Here is a 15,867-nt window from a genome sequence, read left to right as displayed (position 1 = left end):
TTTGCCGCCTGGAGGAAAATAGTACTTCTACTGTGGCAGCGCAAGGCTACATAAAAAGTAGTTTGCATGATACAATTTATATGATAAATCTCTGTTTTTCTACTCTCTCGCTCTCTGCTGCTTTAAAGTTAGCAAAGTTGAAACATATACAGGAGCTGAATGTGGATTTTCCTCCCCCTAAGTGAGTCCACTGATTACTGCACTGAACTGGGTTATTACAGATATTAAAGTTATATGTTCATCTGTGCTGTAGCAGAAAAGGAGGAAAGAAAAAGGTAGAACGGGAGATAAGTGGAACATGAAAAGAGCAAAAACTAACAAGACAAATTGGCCCCTTAAGCCAGAAAAGAAACACAGACGCAGTAATAAAACCAACAAAGCATCTGCAAATGTTTCCTCTAGTACTTAATACGACCATCTCCATTCCCCCTCCACGCTCCATCTGCAGCGTCTCCTTCTCGCTCTCCGCTCCCTTCCTCCCCGTTCATCCATTCATTAATCCATCTCTCCATCCCTCCTCCGCTCTTTCCTTCATGTTGATGTTTTCTCTATGCTAATGAGATGTAAAAGGAGGTGATGTTTATGTAAATGTGCTGTAACGACGGTCCCGCACGAGCAGGCAAAGCGCCTCGTCTCGCATTCAATCACTGCGTTCGCTCGTTGAGTAACGACGGTTGTGACACCTCTCTTATGGCTGCAGTACAATGTCTGCTTAATGAGGTGTAATGGTGTATCTGCGCCTCCGTGCACACACACACATACACACACACATGAAAACAGGCTGGCACAGTTACCAAAACTATTATGCAAAAACAGCCTCGCTGTCCCTCTTTAATGGCCTCTGAAGAGTGTGTGATGTATGTTGAACGTTTCTTAAGGCGGTTACACTAAAACCCCACACGCTTCACTGGGATGTTTTTCTCACTTTAAAAGCAGCGCATCAAATATCATCAAGTGGACTCGTCATAAATGTTTCAGTGCTGTTTGCAAGACTCAAATGAGGTGATGGCTCTGGGTCAGAACTTACGGTGAACAGGGACTTTAACCTGCAGAACATCTAACACTTAGATCTAAGTTTGGGGTCAGGTTAAGTTGCAGTGTCTTCATTGATTTCACATCAATGCCTCACTCCTGGGTGTGTTGAGACAACTTTTATTTAAGATAATCTCCATGACATTGATCTCATGTGGTCAGTTTCTGGTGAGTCTTGTTCCTGAAACTCAAATGAAACTTTTTGTGCATCACGTTTAGCTTATTGTGCTAAGCTTTGCCTGGTAGTTTGTAATTATACTTGTGTTATATCTAATCTTTTGCAGAACATGTACAGAAGGCCACAGATCAATACATTCAGAAAACATCCAGTACATGTGTTCACTGGCCCCACCCTGTGGTTTCACCTGCATGAAACACTTCATGAACTAAAACTTAAAGGTCCCATGTTGTATAAAGGTAGATGTCCATGTGTTTGTGATTATAAAGCAGGTCTAGGTTCTATATTAATACTGTGAAAGTATCAAAGCCTCAGTCCACAGAGAAATGCACACAGCCTGTATTCAGAAACTGAGCCTTAAAACCAGCCGTCAGGACTTCTGGAACTTTGTGATGTCACAACAAAGCAGTCACTGCCCTCAGCCATGCCTCAAGCCCCGCCCACTTGGACCCACCATCCAACCTTGCAGGATTTGGTTTCTCTGAGTGTTTACCTGAAATTTGCTATGTTTTTATTCAGTCACTCAGAAAACTTTCAACCAATCAGAAGAGAGGCTCAGATCCTCTCTTCTGATTGGCTCACAGACCTGTTGTTACTAGAGCTCCAGAGACAAGCCTGAGAGAGGAGATGTAAAACTACACTGAGATGTTTTTTGGTTCTTATAATCACAAATAAACCTTCTTATGATATCAACACTTCAAATAAAACACCAGAAAAATCTGAAATATGGGACCTTTAAGTTTTGCAGAACAGATTATTACACAAACATGGAAGGGAGGCTCTAAAAAAAAGGTTTGTAATAAAATATCTTCTATTACAAAGTTTAAGGTGCACTGTAATGTTCAGGCTGCCTCATGAACAAAACACACAGGTCTCTCCTCTGATTGTCTGAAGAGGTGAATCAGGGTTTTATCGGCAGTCTGAGCTCAGCTTTAAGAGCTGGCAAGACAATGATCCTCCTCTTTTGTCATCACCTTCTGAAACTGTTCTCTTTCTTATTTAAATCCAATACTCAAATATTACTCCAGCAAAAAATACTGGCATCAGCGGGCGAGTGAAGGCGAGGAGACTTATATCAGCATACAACAGATGTTTCCTGTCGCTGCTTAATTTCACTGCTGTGTCTCATTTTTTAAAGTCCCAGCCTGAGCGCTGAACTCTTTCCTACAACTTTAAACTCTTCCATCAATTGTGCTTTTCATCTTCAACTGAACACACACACACAGATCAATACATGGCCCTATCTTTTATGAATTGATCCAGGTGGTGGATGACTGAATTTATTTTTTCTCCCTCTCCCTCCTCTTCCTCTGTCCGATCAGAGCTTCAGAACCAGCAGAGCCAGCGAACTGCTCGCTGACATCCTGGTTTCTTGGAGGATGACACCAAACTTTTGCTGTCATGGCAACCTCCTCTCCAGGAACGAGTGGTTTGAAATGAATCAATAAAGTGAAGTTAAAAATAGGCAGTAATTGAGAGCAGTGGCTGTTGTGACTGTGTGGGACTGATACTGTGCCAATATAATATGTTAAGTTAAAGCTTCTGACACTTGGTACCAATTTTCAACACTGATGACGTTGATTATTTTAATTTTGTATTTGTCTATAATTACAGATCTACCTAAAGATGAAGATCAGATCAGTTAATGATCAATTAATGCAAAATAAAAAAACAACCAAAAAAAAAAAAAACAGATCGCTCCTGCCACTGGGAATACTCATGAGAGAACCAAATGTGGATTAATCCGCTGCAGAAAATAATCCCAAACAAATACACTATTCCCTTCAGTCTGAGAAATATTTGCTAAACCTACAGTGGTCAGCTGTTTGAATAAAAATAAAAATATATATTTATGACTGAGTTTTTAAAGAACTGTGTTACAGATGGGCTGAAAGCTAAAAACACTGTAGGAAGTCAAATGTAAAATTAACTGGACTGAACTGGAATGTAGAAATGTAGTTAATTTCACCAATTAGTTAAAATTAAAGATCCACACCAGACATGTTTGAAGACACATAAAATACTCTTTTTATATTATTATTATTATATTTTTTTTACATTAAAGTTAAATTATGATAAAAACATCTATTCCTTCTCTCTCACTGAAAAATCCTCAAAGACTCAATGGATAAATGATTCATTTCATTTCACTGCTGAATTCAAGATGTCTCCCACTTCACTGGTAAATCTATTCTCTGTGTTCAGGAAGTGGAGAATTTTTTTTTTGACCATGATTAGCTTCTGAACCAACTGTGATATCACAAATTTGCATCTTAATTAAAATCTTCCACGTTAAAAACGTTAAGATTTTTATCGTTGAGGTCACTCATGATGAAGTCTGTCTCTGAGCAGTGGGTAAAGAAAACAGCACATAGTTCTGGTATGTAGATCATATCTTAATTAACTCCAGTGAGCTAAGGAGTGTTTACACTTCAACTGGCTCTTAGTTTAAACTGAGTGTTGAGATAATGACTGGAGGCTTCTGGTTTATGATCCTCAATGAAGCAACAGCCAAACACTGAGGATGATGACGGTGATGAACGAAATTAGCTCTGCATCAACACTGAGGCCACGATGATGTGATTGAGAAAGGAGCGGTATGATTTCTCCAGAGGCAACACACACACACACACACACACACACACACACACACACACACACACACACACACACACACACACAGAGAGAGAGCCAAGACAGGCAGATGGTGGCACTGATGATGACAATAACAGTCCATCAACTTAAGTGTGGGTGAGTAAGTTTGTGTGCAAGTGATTTAAATGCGTTGGGGATTCATATTTCTCTCTCTTCAGTGTGTGTGTGTGTGTGTGTGTGTGTGTGTGTGTGTGTGTGTTTGTGTGTGTTGAGCCCGATCACATAGGGGAGGGGTAAGTTGTTTCATTTCCTGGATGAAAGCCTGGTGAACCAAACGCCAAGGGACCTGCTGCTAACTCTCTGCACCTCTTCTCTCTTCCTCTCTCATTCTATCTCCATTTATTTTATCCATCCAATCCCCAACCTTTGCCACCCCCCTCCTCTCCCCCTCCCCTCTCTCTCAGTATTTTCCTCCTGTGCCCCCTCCTATCCTAAGCTTTCTTCTCCTTCAAATCATCCCTCCATTTCCGCTCTGCCTCCATTCATTTCTTGTACTCTCTATTTCGCTCACCCACAACCCACAATCCCCCCCGCCCCACCCCAACCACCCATCTCTGCCGCTGCCGAGTCAGCACTTCCGTTCTGCAGTCCTCTGCAGACACACAAGTGCACTGATTTACACTTTTACACTCCAACATGACCAATTTCAGAGCATTTCCCCTGCACATACCTTTGCTATTATTAAATGACAGCAACACACAAATATCCACACACACAGTATATACATATATGTACCATACATACAAGGTTACTAGCAGTATGTGTGTGGGTGCATTCATACATATGAAAGCGGAGAAATGAAGCAAACACACCATCAATCTTAGGAGGAACAAAAATGTATTAAAAGTCGCAAGTGAATGCACCACACAAAAACACACACACTGCACACAAATACAATTACATAAGTGTGTGTGTGTGTGTGTGTGTGTGTGTGTGTGTGGCTGTGGCACATTCATCTGTTCTTAAACAGCAGTAAGAAAGGAGACATTGATCATCATGCTTGTCTGCAGCTTGCACTGCCTAATCAGAACCATTCATCTCCCCTAACACACACACACACACACACACACACACACACACAACACACTGCTAAACTAAGATGTTCAGAGCTCTTTATTACTTTCCATTAGGGCTTGAGGCTGGCTGTAATAAGGCCGGGCTGGGCACAGACACACACAACACGATGGGAATAATATGCACACACAGATATTTTTCATGTTGGCTGCTGATTAATATGAAGCCACAAGGTGAGTGTGTGCACATGTGTGTGTATGAATATGTGTGTGTGTGTGTGTGTGTGTGTGTTTGCAAGCACTACTTTGCAAACTGCAGGATCATCAGACTTTGGTTTGTAGTTTATTTTTCCTGTTTTCTAACATCAGACAGACACACACACACACACACACACACACACACACACACACACACACACACACACACACACACACACACACACTCAGTTAGAATCTGCAGGGACAAACCATATGATTTTTTAAATTAATGGCAGCATTAATATGTTGAAAAGCGAAGGGGGAGGGGACTTTTCTCAAGCGCTTGATAAAGTTGGAGCAACACTGAATGACCACTTATTAAAGATTAATGATGGCATAGTAATGCAGCTGTATTAGCTGGAGCAGCGCGGGCTGTGTGAGGGCTGAGGGGGCTGGGAGCTGCAGGACTGGGAATGATACAGATGCTTTTTTTATTTCCATGTTTACCAGAGATAAAGTCCTGGGCTGGGGCTTCCAGAACATACGGGTACCCTGACCCTGGAGGACAAATAAACCACATAACATAGTTAAACACAAGCAGTGTGTGTGTGTGTGTGTGTATATTAATTTTATGAATACACTCTTTTTCCCCCTCCACAATCCATCCTTCTTTTTAAACAAGTTTCTTTTTCTTCAATGTAAAAGGAAAAGAAAAGTCCAACCATTTTTCTACATCACATTAGTAGTTTGTGATTGATGCGGGTCCTGTGAAAAATCAGCGACACAACAAATGAACGAGCAGCGGAGGACAGAGAGGGGAAGAGGGAGGTGGGAGTGATTGGAAAAATGCAAACCCTGAGACAGGGAGGGATAAGAGTTGGCAGAGTGGTGATGAGAGAAAGAGGAGGAGGAGGAGGAGGAGGAGGAGGAGGAGGGGGAGGAAGAGAGGGGAGAGTCGGAGGGAGGAAATAATTTGTTGAAGAAGGAATTTAGAAGGACAAGAGGAAATATAAGACAGGCACTTTTACAATAAGTGTACGTAATGAATGATTTAACTCTCATGAGGTTGACTTACTGGTACGATCACAAAGAACAGAACTTATCCCAGTATTGTATTAATGGTTGAGAGCTGCTGAATATTTATTCTTGGAAACTGACTGTTTGCTAAACAACTATATCTCACTCTGTGGGTAACGAGGACACAGACCCACTGAATACAGCTGAGGGACAATACAGTAAAACACTGTTGTAATAATATATCATCTTATCATTATATTATTTTTATTATGTTCTAGCAGGAGAAGATATAATATCTGACTAATACTGTATGTTAATACTAATAACACTTATAATGTAAAAACTAATTGTATTTATTCCCATTTGTTTCTCCCACAGGAATTTTTCATAAAGATGAAGAAGAGATGGAAGGTTTTCTGCTGGAGACGAGTCTGGATACAAATCTGCAAAGTATGGAAAAGGTGGGTGTGTGTGTGTGTGTATGTGTGTGTGAGTGTGTGTGAGAGCGCTGTGGATCGGCTCTGGGCTCACTGATGATTAGAGACTAATAACTCAGAAGATGGGGCTCAGATGGATGGAGAGGGAGGAGAGAGAGAGAGAGAGAGGGAGGAGAGAGAGATACACCATCACACACACTCATTTCAGATTATACCCAGCAGTGATGAGTGGGTGGAGGAGGTGGTGATGGATTGCAGACAGAGAGGGAAGTGAAGAGATCTGAGCGGTAAGAAAGGATGGAGAGGAAACAGAAGAGGGAGAGAGAGGTTAGTGTAGTGGTGGAGGAGGAGAGGAAAAAGGGAAGAAAAAAGGGGAGAAGATAGGGAAGAAAAGGAGAGGAGGAGAGGAAAGTGAAAAAGAAGAATAGAAACAAAAGATAAGGAGAAGTTAGAAGAAACAGGACATATTTTAAGGATGAGGAGGAAAGTAAAGGAGGACAGATGTGAGAGGAGTGAACGAAGGAGGATGGAAGGGAAGGAGGACGAGGAGGAAATAGAAGCAAAAACTTGAGATCAGAGAGCAGAAAAGATCAATCATGATGGAACTACAAACATAAAAAAAAAAAAGCTGCACAGTGACCAAGGAAGTGGGACACGACTTCTCTGCGGCCTTTGGACTTAAATAACCATCGATCTCAGCGCGAGAGGAGCCGGCTTTTAAACCCACATGTTGATGTCACAATCCAAACACATCAAAATTAATGAGGGCGTTAATAAAACTGTGGCCTGTGTAGTTACAGCTGCAGTAAAGGCTCTCAACACACACACACACACACACACACACATACACACACACACACATACACACACGCACACACACATTTTATTGATTCATGTATCTGCTTTCGAAAACCATGGCACCAAATTCACCTCCAAACGCAGCCAGTTAGACATAAATCTGCTTTTATTGTATCTACTCCCTGCCTCGGTTTCATTGACTTGCATTATTTAAACACCACTTACCGTGTGGGGAAGAAGTGTAGACTTTTATAATTGCATTTTATTTCCTTCAGCTTTCTCTCTGAATTATACTTCAGAGAGAACAACGATCTCTTCTCCTCCATTTTTCACCATCAAGGTTTTGTATTTTTCCAAAGATCCAGCAGAGAAGAGAGAAACCGGAGCTGGGTGCAGCATTACTCTTTAAACCTGCTCCCAGCAGACTGAGAAACCTGATGAGTCCCAGCTGAATGAGCTTTTTCAGAATTTTCTCCATCACCATTTATCAAATATCAACATTGAAAAGTCCCATTTCAACATTACATTTAACATTCATTCAAAATCATCTTTTCAAATCAAAAGACCTCAAGCCAAGTGAGGTGAAAACTTAAAATAAGAAATCTTAAGTTAATTTAACCTGAAATATATATTTACATTAAGTTAATAAGAAAGTTATTATCATTAGTAGTATTAGCTGCACAGAGTGTTGATACTTTTAAAAGCAAACTTTAGATTTACCTTTTTAATTTGGCTTTTAACTAGATCTTAATCTATTTTAGGGAACATTATTTATTTATTATTTATTTTTATCTTTAGTTACTTTTATTATTCATTTTTATCTTATTGCATTGTATCTTTTCACTGGATTATCGTTTAGGGTTATATTATTTTATTCTTCTTGACTGTTTTATTGTTCATCATCTGTGTAAAGCACTTTGTGCTACATTTCATTGGATGAAAAGTGCTATAAAAATAAAGCATGATTGACTGATTGAATGATTCGCAGTAGTAATTGCAGCAGTAGCAATAATGAGGAACCTCAGATGGTCAGGAAATGGTGCTGGTGCTCTGAAGAACCGAAAGTGGTTCAGTATCCATGATGGAGAAAAAAAAAGGTTCCTCGAGGAACCTGACTCCTCAGACAGAGAATGTGTTTAAAATGGTTCCTGGAGGTTCCCAAATGGGTTCTGGCAAACTGAGGAACCCTAGAAGGAGCCTCAAGTACCCTTTCATTTTTTACAGTGTTCAAATCAAACTACTGTTTGTCTGTGTTTTACAGTGTAGAACCGCTCGGCTCACAGTGAGAAGCTGATTGAGGGGAAATAAAAGGTTTTCAGGGACTTTAATTCAGTCAATGTAAGAATTAAACATCACTAAGTGTATAATCTATATAAGGCGGTGAGTGTGTGTCTTTGTGCTTGAGCAGTGACAGTGAACACAACGCCAGCCTTCAGCCGTCTACAGCCCGTCACACACACTGCACCAGCTCTGATCCCACTGGTGCTTCCCCGTTTGGCAGCGTCCCTGCTCCGCTGTACGTTAGGAAGCCTGATTTAGGGAGTGTGCGACAGGTGTGTGTGTATTAAACATGAAGAGACCATCTCAACCCCGAGCCAGCGGCGTTATCGCTGCCGTCCTGGCCCAACCTGCTGTCGCTGAGACGATCAAATCAATGTGAGCTGACGCTGCGGCCAGAGATCAATCTCTGCTGACACACTCCTTGGACTGAAGCCACAACTTCTATAGTAAAAGCACACACACACACACACACACACACACACGCACACACAATCTGCTTGAGTGGCACTGAATCAAATATTGATCAGGGGCCCAAGTCTCCTTGGTTACTTGATATATTAAAGTGAAAGTTCCCTTGCTGTCTCACACACACACACACACACACACACACACACACACACACACACACACACAAGCAACAATTTAACACAGTGTGTATGTGTGTGTGGGCCAGCTGTATTATTTCCTGGATTTGGCTGGGATACTAAATGTGAATGACATCTGAACACCCCCACAGTGTGTCAGCGTGGTTCCCAATATACACACACACACACACACACACAGCTCACATATATAGTCTCCGCTGCGTTACCTTGATCACAGCAAGAATTTGGAAACTTGAGCGATTCGAGAGGCTGCAGGTTGACAGCAGGAAAGACGCTCTCTGATAAATGGGATGAGATTTCTGAGCTGGGAACGTTATGATGCCAGTGGGTGTGTGTGTACATATCATGAGTGGGTAGTTTAGATATAGGGAGACACTGTGACCCATGTGTAATAATTCATGATTGTTCTGTTCACGCAGACTTAAAAAGTTTGTGTGGTGAGATGTAGAGCTGAAACATTTAGCTGATTAATCAATAATGATCCAATTTGAACATTTTGTGTTTTATGTATTAACTGTGGGTTTTTCTTATATTCTAAATACCAGGGGTTTTCAAAATTAAATTTGACATCATTATTCTTTGTCTTACTGTAATTTGCAGGATGATCAGTTTTGGAATTACAGTTCCCATAATTTAGAGACTCTGTGGGAATGTAAACAGGAACTCTAATGTTGTAATGGATGCGCTGAGTTAGCAGTAGACAACAACCTGAGCCCAAATCATTTTTATTTACAGTACATTAAGCTAATTAAGCATCATTTTAAAGGTGGTAATTTGCCATTTGAGTGGCTGTTTGCAACGTACCCATGGATCTACAGAAAACTTGCAGCTGATTACTTTGATATTGCAGAAAACTTAAAAACATGATGATTCTCAGGCAAGTTACAGAGTTATACAGTGTCCGTTTATTTCTGAGCAAATTATGGACTTTGATTCACAAAGACAATGAGTCAATGAGTCTAAAATTATGAGCATCAGAAGTACGAATATTGACCCAAATTGTGGCAATCAGATGCTAAGAGTTTTAAATTATCCTTATTGTCTCCATGAGCTGTTTTGAGCTGTTTGTCAGAGCCACTGCTGCAGCTTCCTCAGGAGGGATGTAAATCTAAAAAAAATATATAAGCAAATATGTTGTTCATGTTATTTTGTAATTCGTGTTATGTTTTATTTCTGTATAGATAGACAGTGCTTATTGTAACCTGGGTCAATTTGACCTGGCGAACACCATCAATGGGCCTGAAAAGTGAAAATACCGTTTCACTTTTTTGTGCATTTTAAGCCTCATTAGACGGAAACAGACGACAAGAGACACAACAAAGATCTCCAACCACCACACAGGTTAACAAACATACACAGAACCATGTGGTTCTGCCCAAAACACAGTTTACTTTCCATTTTAATGGACACAGAGCAACATTAGCATTTATTTAGCTTAGTTGCATTCCTGGCTACAAATATTCACTTTTCTTTAAACTCTGTTTTGGTCTACACAAACTCCACCAAAATAACGTTCTTCACCAGATGGTGGCCAACTTTGTCTGCAGCTTCATAATCAAAACAATGAGATATAACAGGCTAAAAAGCTGTGTAGAGCTGAGGGGAACTGCTGAGATGTGTGATAAATATCTGTGGTTAGTGACACCTTAAACAGCACAAAGTTATTTGATCCATTGTTAAGATAAAAATACTGATTTGTGGAGCTTTAATGGTTCATGTCATCATGAAGACAGTACGAGCAACGCTGCAAAATTTCAGGAACGTCATCTTAAAGCAAACGGCTTAAAATCTTTAAGGTATGTTTAGCTTGTTTGGACAATTCAACAGTGTGAGTGGGTGAATTCAGCTGCTCAGATGAAGGAAGCTCTGTTAGCTGGACCTTATTTCAATGACCAGGAACTTCCAAAATCTAAATCACTGAATTCCAGTGCCAAATTTCCAATCTCTGATTTACATTTAACCCAAGTAACAAGGCTGTAGAAAGAAAAGTTAAACTTGCTCTTAACCCCGTGTCTCAAATTTGCTGGTTTGTGAGTCCAAACACCCCTTTTTAATATCTCAGTGTTAAGACCTCTGACTTACTTCACCTGGTCTAAGTATTCAAGTTCTTTTGCCTGATTATTTCAGCTTGCACTCATGAAAACCACATTTCATTAACAGTTTAATAAGAAACGAGCATCCAAAAGCTCCCAGTCTGCTTGGACCGCGATCACTGCTGCTTGCAGCCATATTTTATTATTCTTGTTTACCCAAGGGGTGGAGAGTATTTGGATATTTATTAATTCAAAATTCACATTCTCAATGTGTTTTGCTAAATCTGCCTAAACTGCGTTGACAACATGTCAGAAGGCATTAGCGCGCCGCGAACACACACATTTACAATGCATACATGAACGCACACACACCTGCAGGTGCACACACACACACCAACACACAAGCAACAAGTGACAACATGGTTGTCATTGGTTAACAAGAATGAAAGTGTACATGTGTGTGTACAGAGAGGAGGGGGAGGGGAAGGAGATGGAAAAAGAAGAAAAAGGAGAGGAGACAAGGAGACAGGAAGATAGGGAGGAAAGCAAAGAAAAGAAGGAAGATGAAAGCATGTAAGCAACTGTTGGTCGCTAGGCGCCTGCCGGTCACCATAGCAACATGCGGCGCCATGCTGAGCTCCTGCTGACATCACACCTGTTGAAGTGAAATGCTCTCTCTGTGTGTGTGTGTGTGTGTGTGTGTGTGTGTGTGTGTGTGTGTGTGTGTGTGTGTGTGTCTTGGAACCAATTAAATGACATAGTGGTGCAGGTCGACTGAGGGATGGAGACAGAGGGGGAAAGAGAAAAGAAAAAGACGATTGTGTGTATTTCATAACCTGTGGACACAGCTGCTTACAGAGTGTGTGTGTGTGTGTGTGTGTGTGTGTGTGTGTGTGTGTGTGTGTGTGTGTGTGTGTGTGTGTGTGTGTGTCTTCTGGGATGTTGGGAGCCCATGACATCAGCAGTGAGAGTGAATGACAGCAGCCGGAAGCTAGACTGTTTCCACACACACACACACACACACACACACACACACACACACACACACACACACACACAGCCCAACAGTAACAGATAAAGACAGATTGAAAAAAAAAAAAAAGATATTTCATTATCTGAGTGTTTTTCTTTGTTTCACTGAGAGAAAGAAACAGAGGAAAAGAGACAGAGAAGAAAAAAGATTCAGTGGAGTTGATGTCGATTTGTTTTGGCAACTCCCATCAGATCACTAAGTCACATCTGTGGGTAAATAAACCTTGACGGGGATTTCAATTGGTGCATCACTGTGAGTTACCTTCTACTGCTGCACCGTGTGTGTGTGTGTGTGTGTGTGTGTGTGTCAGGACAAGTAGTTCCTTTTGTCAGCTGAATATTTTATGTCCGTTCTCGTGGCTGACCTCTTTTAACAGAATTCTCTACGCTGCAGTCACGCACACACACATACACACACACACACACACACACACACACAGAGTAATGTAAGCACACTGCTTGTGTAATCTCTACTTTTCAACCTTGTCTGGTTAAAAGGTAGAGATTACAGTAGTATCTTTATTCCATCAACCTTTAGATCACAATAACACACAGGAAATTCAATCGTTTCACCTGCGATGATAAAACTGAATTAAATTACTTTGATGGCTACATAAGAACATGACATTAAAGTTCACCTCAACCCAGCAGGTAATGGCAAAAAAATAATAAGCGAATGAAAGGGAAAAATATGCACATAGCGATATACGTAGCATGAGCTGGCAGAAGAAGATGCCCCCTGACATCCAGAGGTTACACACCTGAGCACAAACACACATTCACACAACCACAGAGGAAGAGGAGACTACCAGGACCACACTCCTCTCTATTATTTCTACCAGTGCTCTTACACCTCAGCCTCCAGCTGACTGTGCTGCAATGAAGCTCAATGCTGCACCCTGCTGGCCAACAAACACACCGACACCCCCAGGACTCCCCTGGGTGGCTGAACAGCCAGCGGTGAGTGAAAACACCGTATGTTCTTTCTTGTGCCGTTTGTTTTTCAGTTTACGGTCCACAAATGGAGGCATTGTGGGTGTGAAAACCCCTTCGGCTCTGTTGTTGGCAGTTTCTTTTATGAGGCTGAATGTTTGACTCTGTTTTTATGAGCAGATGTGTAAATTGGTCCAAACCCTGTTAGTCACTTGCTGTGATTATGTTGTAAATTGTGTTTAATTCCATTTCATTTGTTTTTCTTTTAATCTGTTGATTTTTTTTATCACTAATCTTCTTACACTTGTTCTTATTATTATTATCATCATTTTAAAATCTATTTTATTTGTTTCTCATTGTCCGCTTTCTTACATGATTGTCTTTTACTTAGTTTATTGTTCGTTTGTGAAGCACTTTGAACTGCAGTAACCTGTATGAAAAGTGTTATACAAATAAAGTTTGATTGACTGATTGATTGATGTACAGTCATACTATAGTCATACAGTCACTAATTCTTATGAAAGACAAATTTAACTTTCACTGACATGAATGAGACTGAAGAGCGACAAAGCATTTGTACAATAAACAATAAAGTAGCTTTGTAGATTTACTGAAGTGCAGCACTTCAGTACAGTTTTGATGCTACTTTCTACGTCTCCTCTAGAGGGAAATGTTGTACTTTCAACTCTTCTACACTTATTGACAGCCATACTAATTACTTTGCAGTTAAGATTTTACTTTTAAAAGATAAGCTTATAAAATCCAACACATTGTTTAAGATAAAACAATGTTTTCCAGATTTTGTGGCAGTGTCGAGTTGAGGCAGCTTCTCACATGGCTTTAGGGAAATTGCAGCTTGAGGCTTAAAGAGGTAATTATGTCCAATATTAAAGAAAAGTCCAAAATATGAATATAAATCTGTATAATGAAAATCTCAAAGCTGCACACACCAATTTTATTGACACACCTATTAAGGAATTAAATGATTCCCTCTAGGGAAACATAGCTGCTCATAGTGCAGAGTGAAAGAATGAAAACTGGTTGATGCTGAGATGATAACATGCATCAAATGGTTTATTTGAATTATATATTTTTTCATGTTGTGTTCTTACATTATCCCAAATGTTTCCAGGAATTCATAAACCTACAGAAACAGGTAACAGTCATGATAATGGTCTGTTTTATTCGCTTGTCATATCCTCTATGTTCATGCGTCTGCGATGTGGTTGCTGCTAGAAGCTCAAAAGTGACTTTTTATCCAGCAAAGACACTTTTTTTTTTTTTTTGCCTTGGTCATTTTCAACTATCTGTTTTAACTAGATGAAGGCTTTTAGATCTTAAGTTATCAGAGAAACAAGCCAAGCAAATGTTAGACAGCTCAGCTCGCAGCAGTCAAACTGCTTTATTCAGTGTTTTTACCTGGTTTGTTTGTTTCGGTGAGAGGAGACCTCTGCGAATACTTTGGCTCCTGGTAAAAACTTTCTGAACAACTGACACTGAAGGAATCCAAACTGGAAGCAGCTGATGGCAATGGTGGTGAAGACAACAACTCCCATGATCCCACGCTAATTTGTGATGTCACCAAACGCCGTCTTTTGTTACTGTTGTGATTGAGAGACGCCCAGTGGCAGAACTTACATACTGTGTGTTTAATCATCATCATCATGTAGTTAACATCAACTCCTTTCCAACACCTTCTTACTTTCTTCTGGATTTGAGGTCACAGTCATCAAGTGGACACTTAAATATTTGAGTTAAAAAGCTGCACAGCTGAATCACCTGTTGATACTCCTGTGGTCAGAAAACTGCAAGAACAGCGACTTACAGAGCTTCTAAAGCACCTTTACAGTAACGTGATTCATCCATAAACGTCTATTTTTCTAATAGTGATTCAGGGCAAGTTACTCAGATTGTTTGATCCTGGGCGAATGTACTGCTCTTTTAAAAAAAAGAACCCACTCAGCTTTTCCTCAGCCTTGGAAAGAGCAAAGGTGCTCTGGCTGAGGATGCAAGACTGGGCTCTGCCTTGTAAGTGAATGATAGATGTGGGGTTTAGCTTCAGGGGAAGAACCAGTTAAGCTTTAAAAGTCACCAGTTGAAGGCAAAAAAAAAAAAAAAGAAAGTAAAAGTAAATCAATTCTAAACTTCACAAGTTATCCTGGGCTTAGGAACCTTATCCTGGTCCAGGTTCTGAGCTTTGCTGCAGCATTTTGTATAAGCTATAGACAAGTCAAAGACTTCTGGGCTGGACAGGTGAAAAGAAAGTTAGTTTACAGGTGTCTCAACTCTTCTATACAGACTGAAAGGATGTGGGATCATAGAAAGTGAAATGACTTGAAGAATTTTGATTAGACTAAACCTCAAGGGTTCTGCCTTTACTTCAAAAACACTTTCATTGCGAGATGTCACTAATAAAAAGAATAATACACAAGCTAAATGTGGGAAAACTGTCATTTCTGTTAGTTTTTCTTGTTGTTTGTGACACATTTTTGAAGGTGAAAGTTTTGAAATATCAATGTACTTTTCTGAAGCGTATATAATCGCGGTGTAGAGTTTTCAGACTTAAAATCTTATACCAAAGTCAATACAATAAATCAATTTACAATGTTAAGTGGTTCAAAAGTATCTTAACTGCACAAAAACACAGATTTCACC

General features: G+C 40.3%; 1 protein-coding gene across 4 annotated transcripts in view; it reads right to left on the bottom strand.

The window, feature by feature from the left end:
- clcn2c (chloride channel 2c) overlaps nucleotides 1-15,867 on the bottom strand; it is a 151,678-nt gene that overhangs the window by 85,782 nt on the left and 50,029 nt on the right. For 2 of the 4 annotated variants that reach the window (XM_071471612.1, XM_071471614.1), the window contains exon 3: nucleotides 5,584-5,634. The exons of the other annotated variants lie outside the window; for them this stretch is intronic. In XM_071471612.1, coding sequence (XP_071327713.1) covers nucleotides 5,584-5,634 — 51 coding nt within the window. The remainder of the gene's footprint in view (nucleotides 1-5,583; nucleotides 5,635-15,867) is intronic. 4 annotated transcript variants of the gene reach the window in all.

Source organism: Trachinotus anak, unplaced genomic scaffold (genome assembly GCF_046630095.1).
Source record: "Trachinotus anak isolate AG129_WGS33_773 ecotype Australia unplaced genomic scaffold, CSIRO_AGI_Tana_v1 ptg000034l, whole genome shotgun sequence".
Lineage (NCBI taxonomy): Eukaryota > Metazoa > Chordata > Actinopteri > Carangiformes > Carangidae > Trachinotus > Trachinotus anak.
The sequence above is the reverse complement of the archived record's forward strand: the minus strand, read 5'-3'. Positions and strand labels throughout refer to the sequence as shown.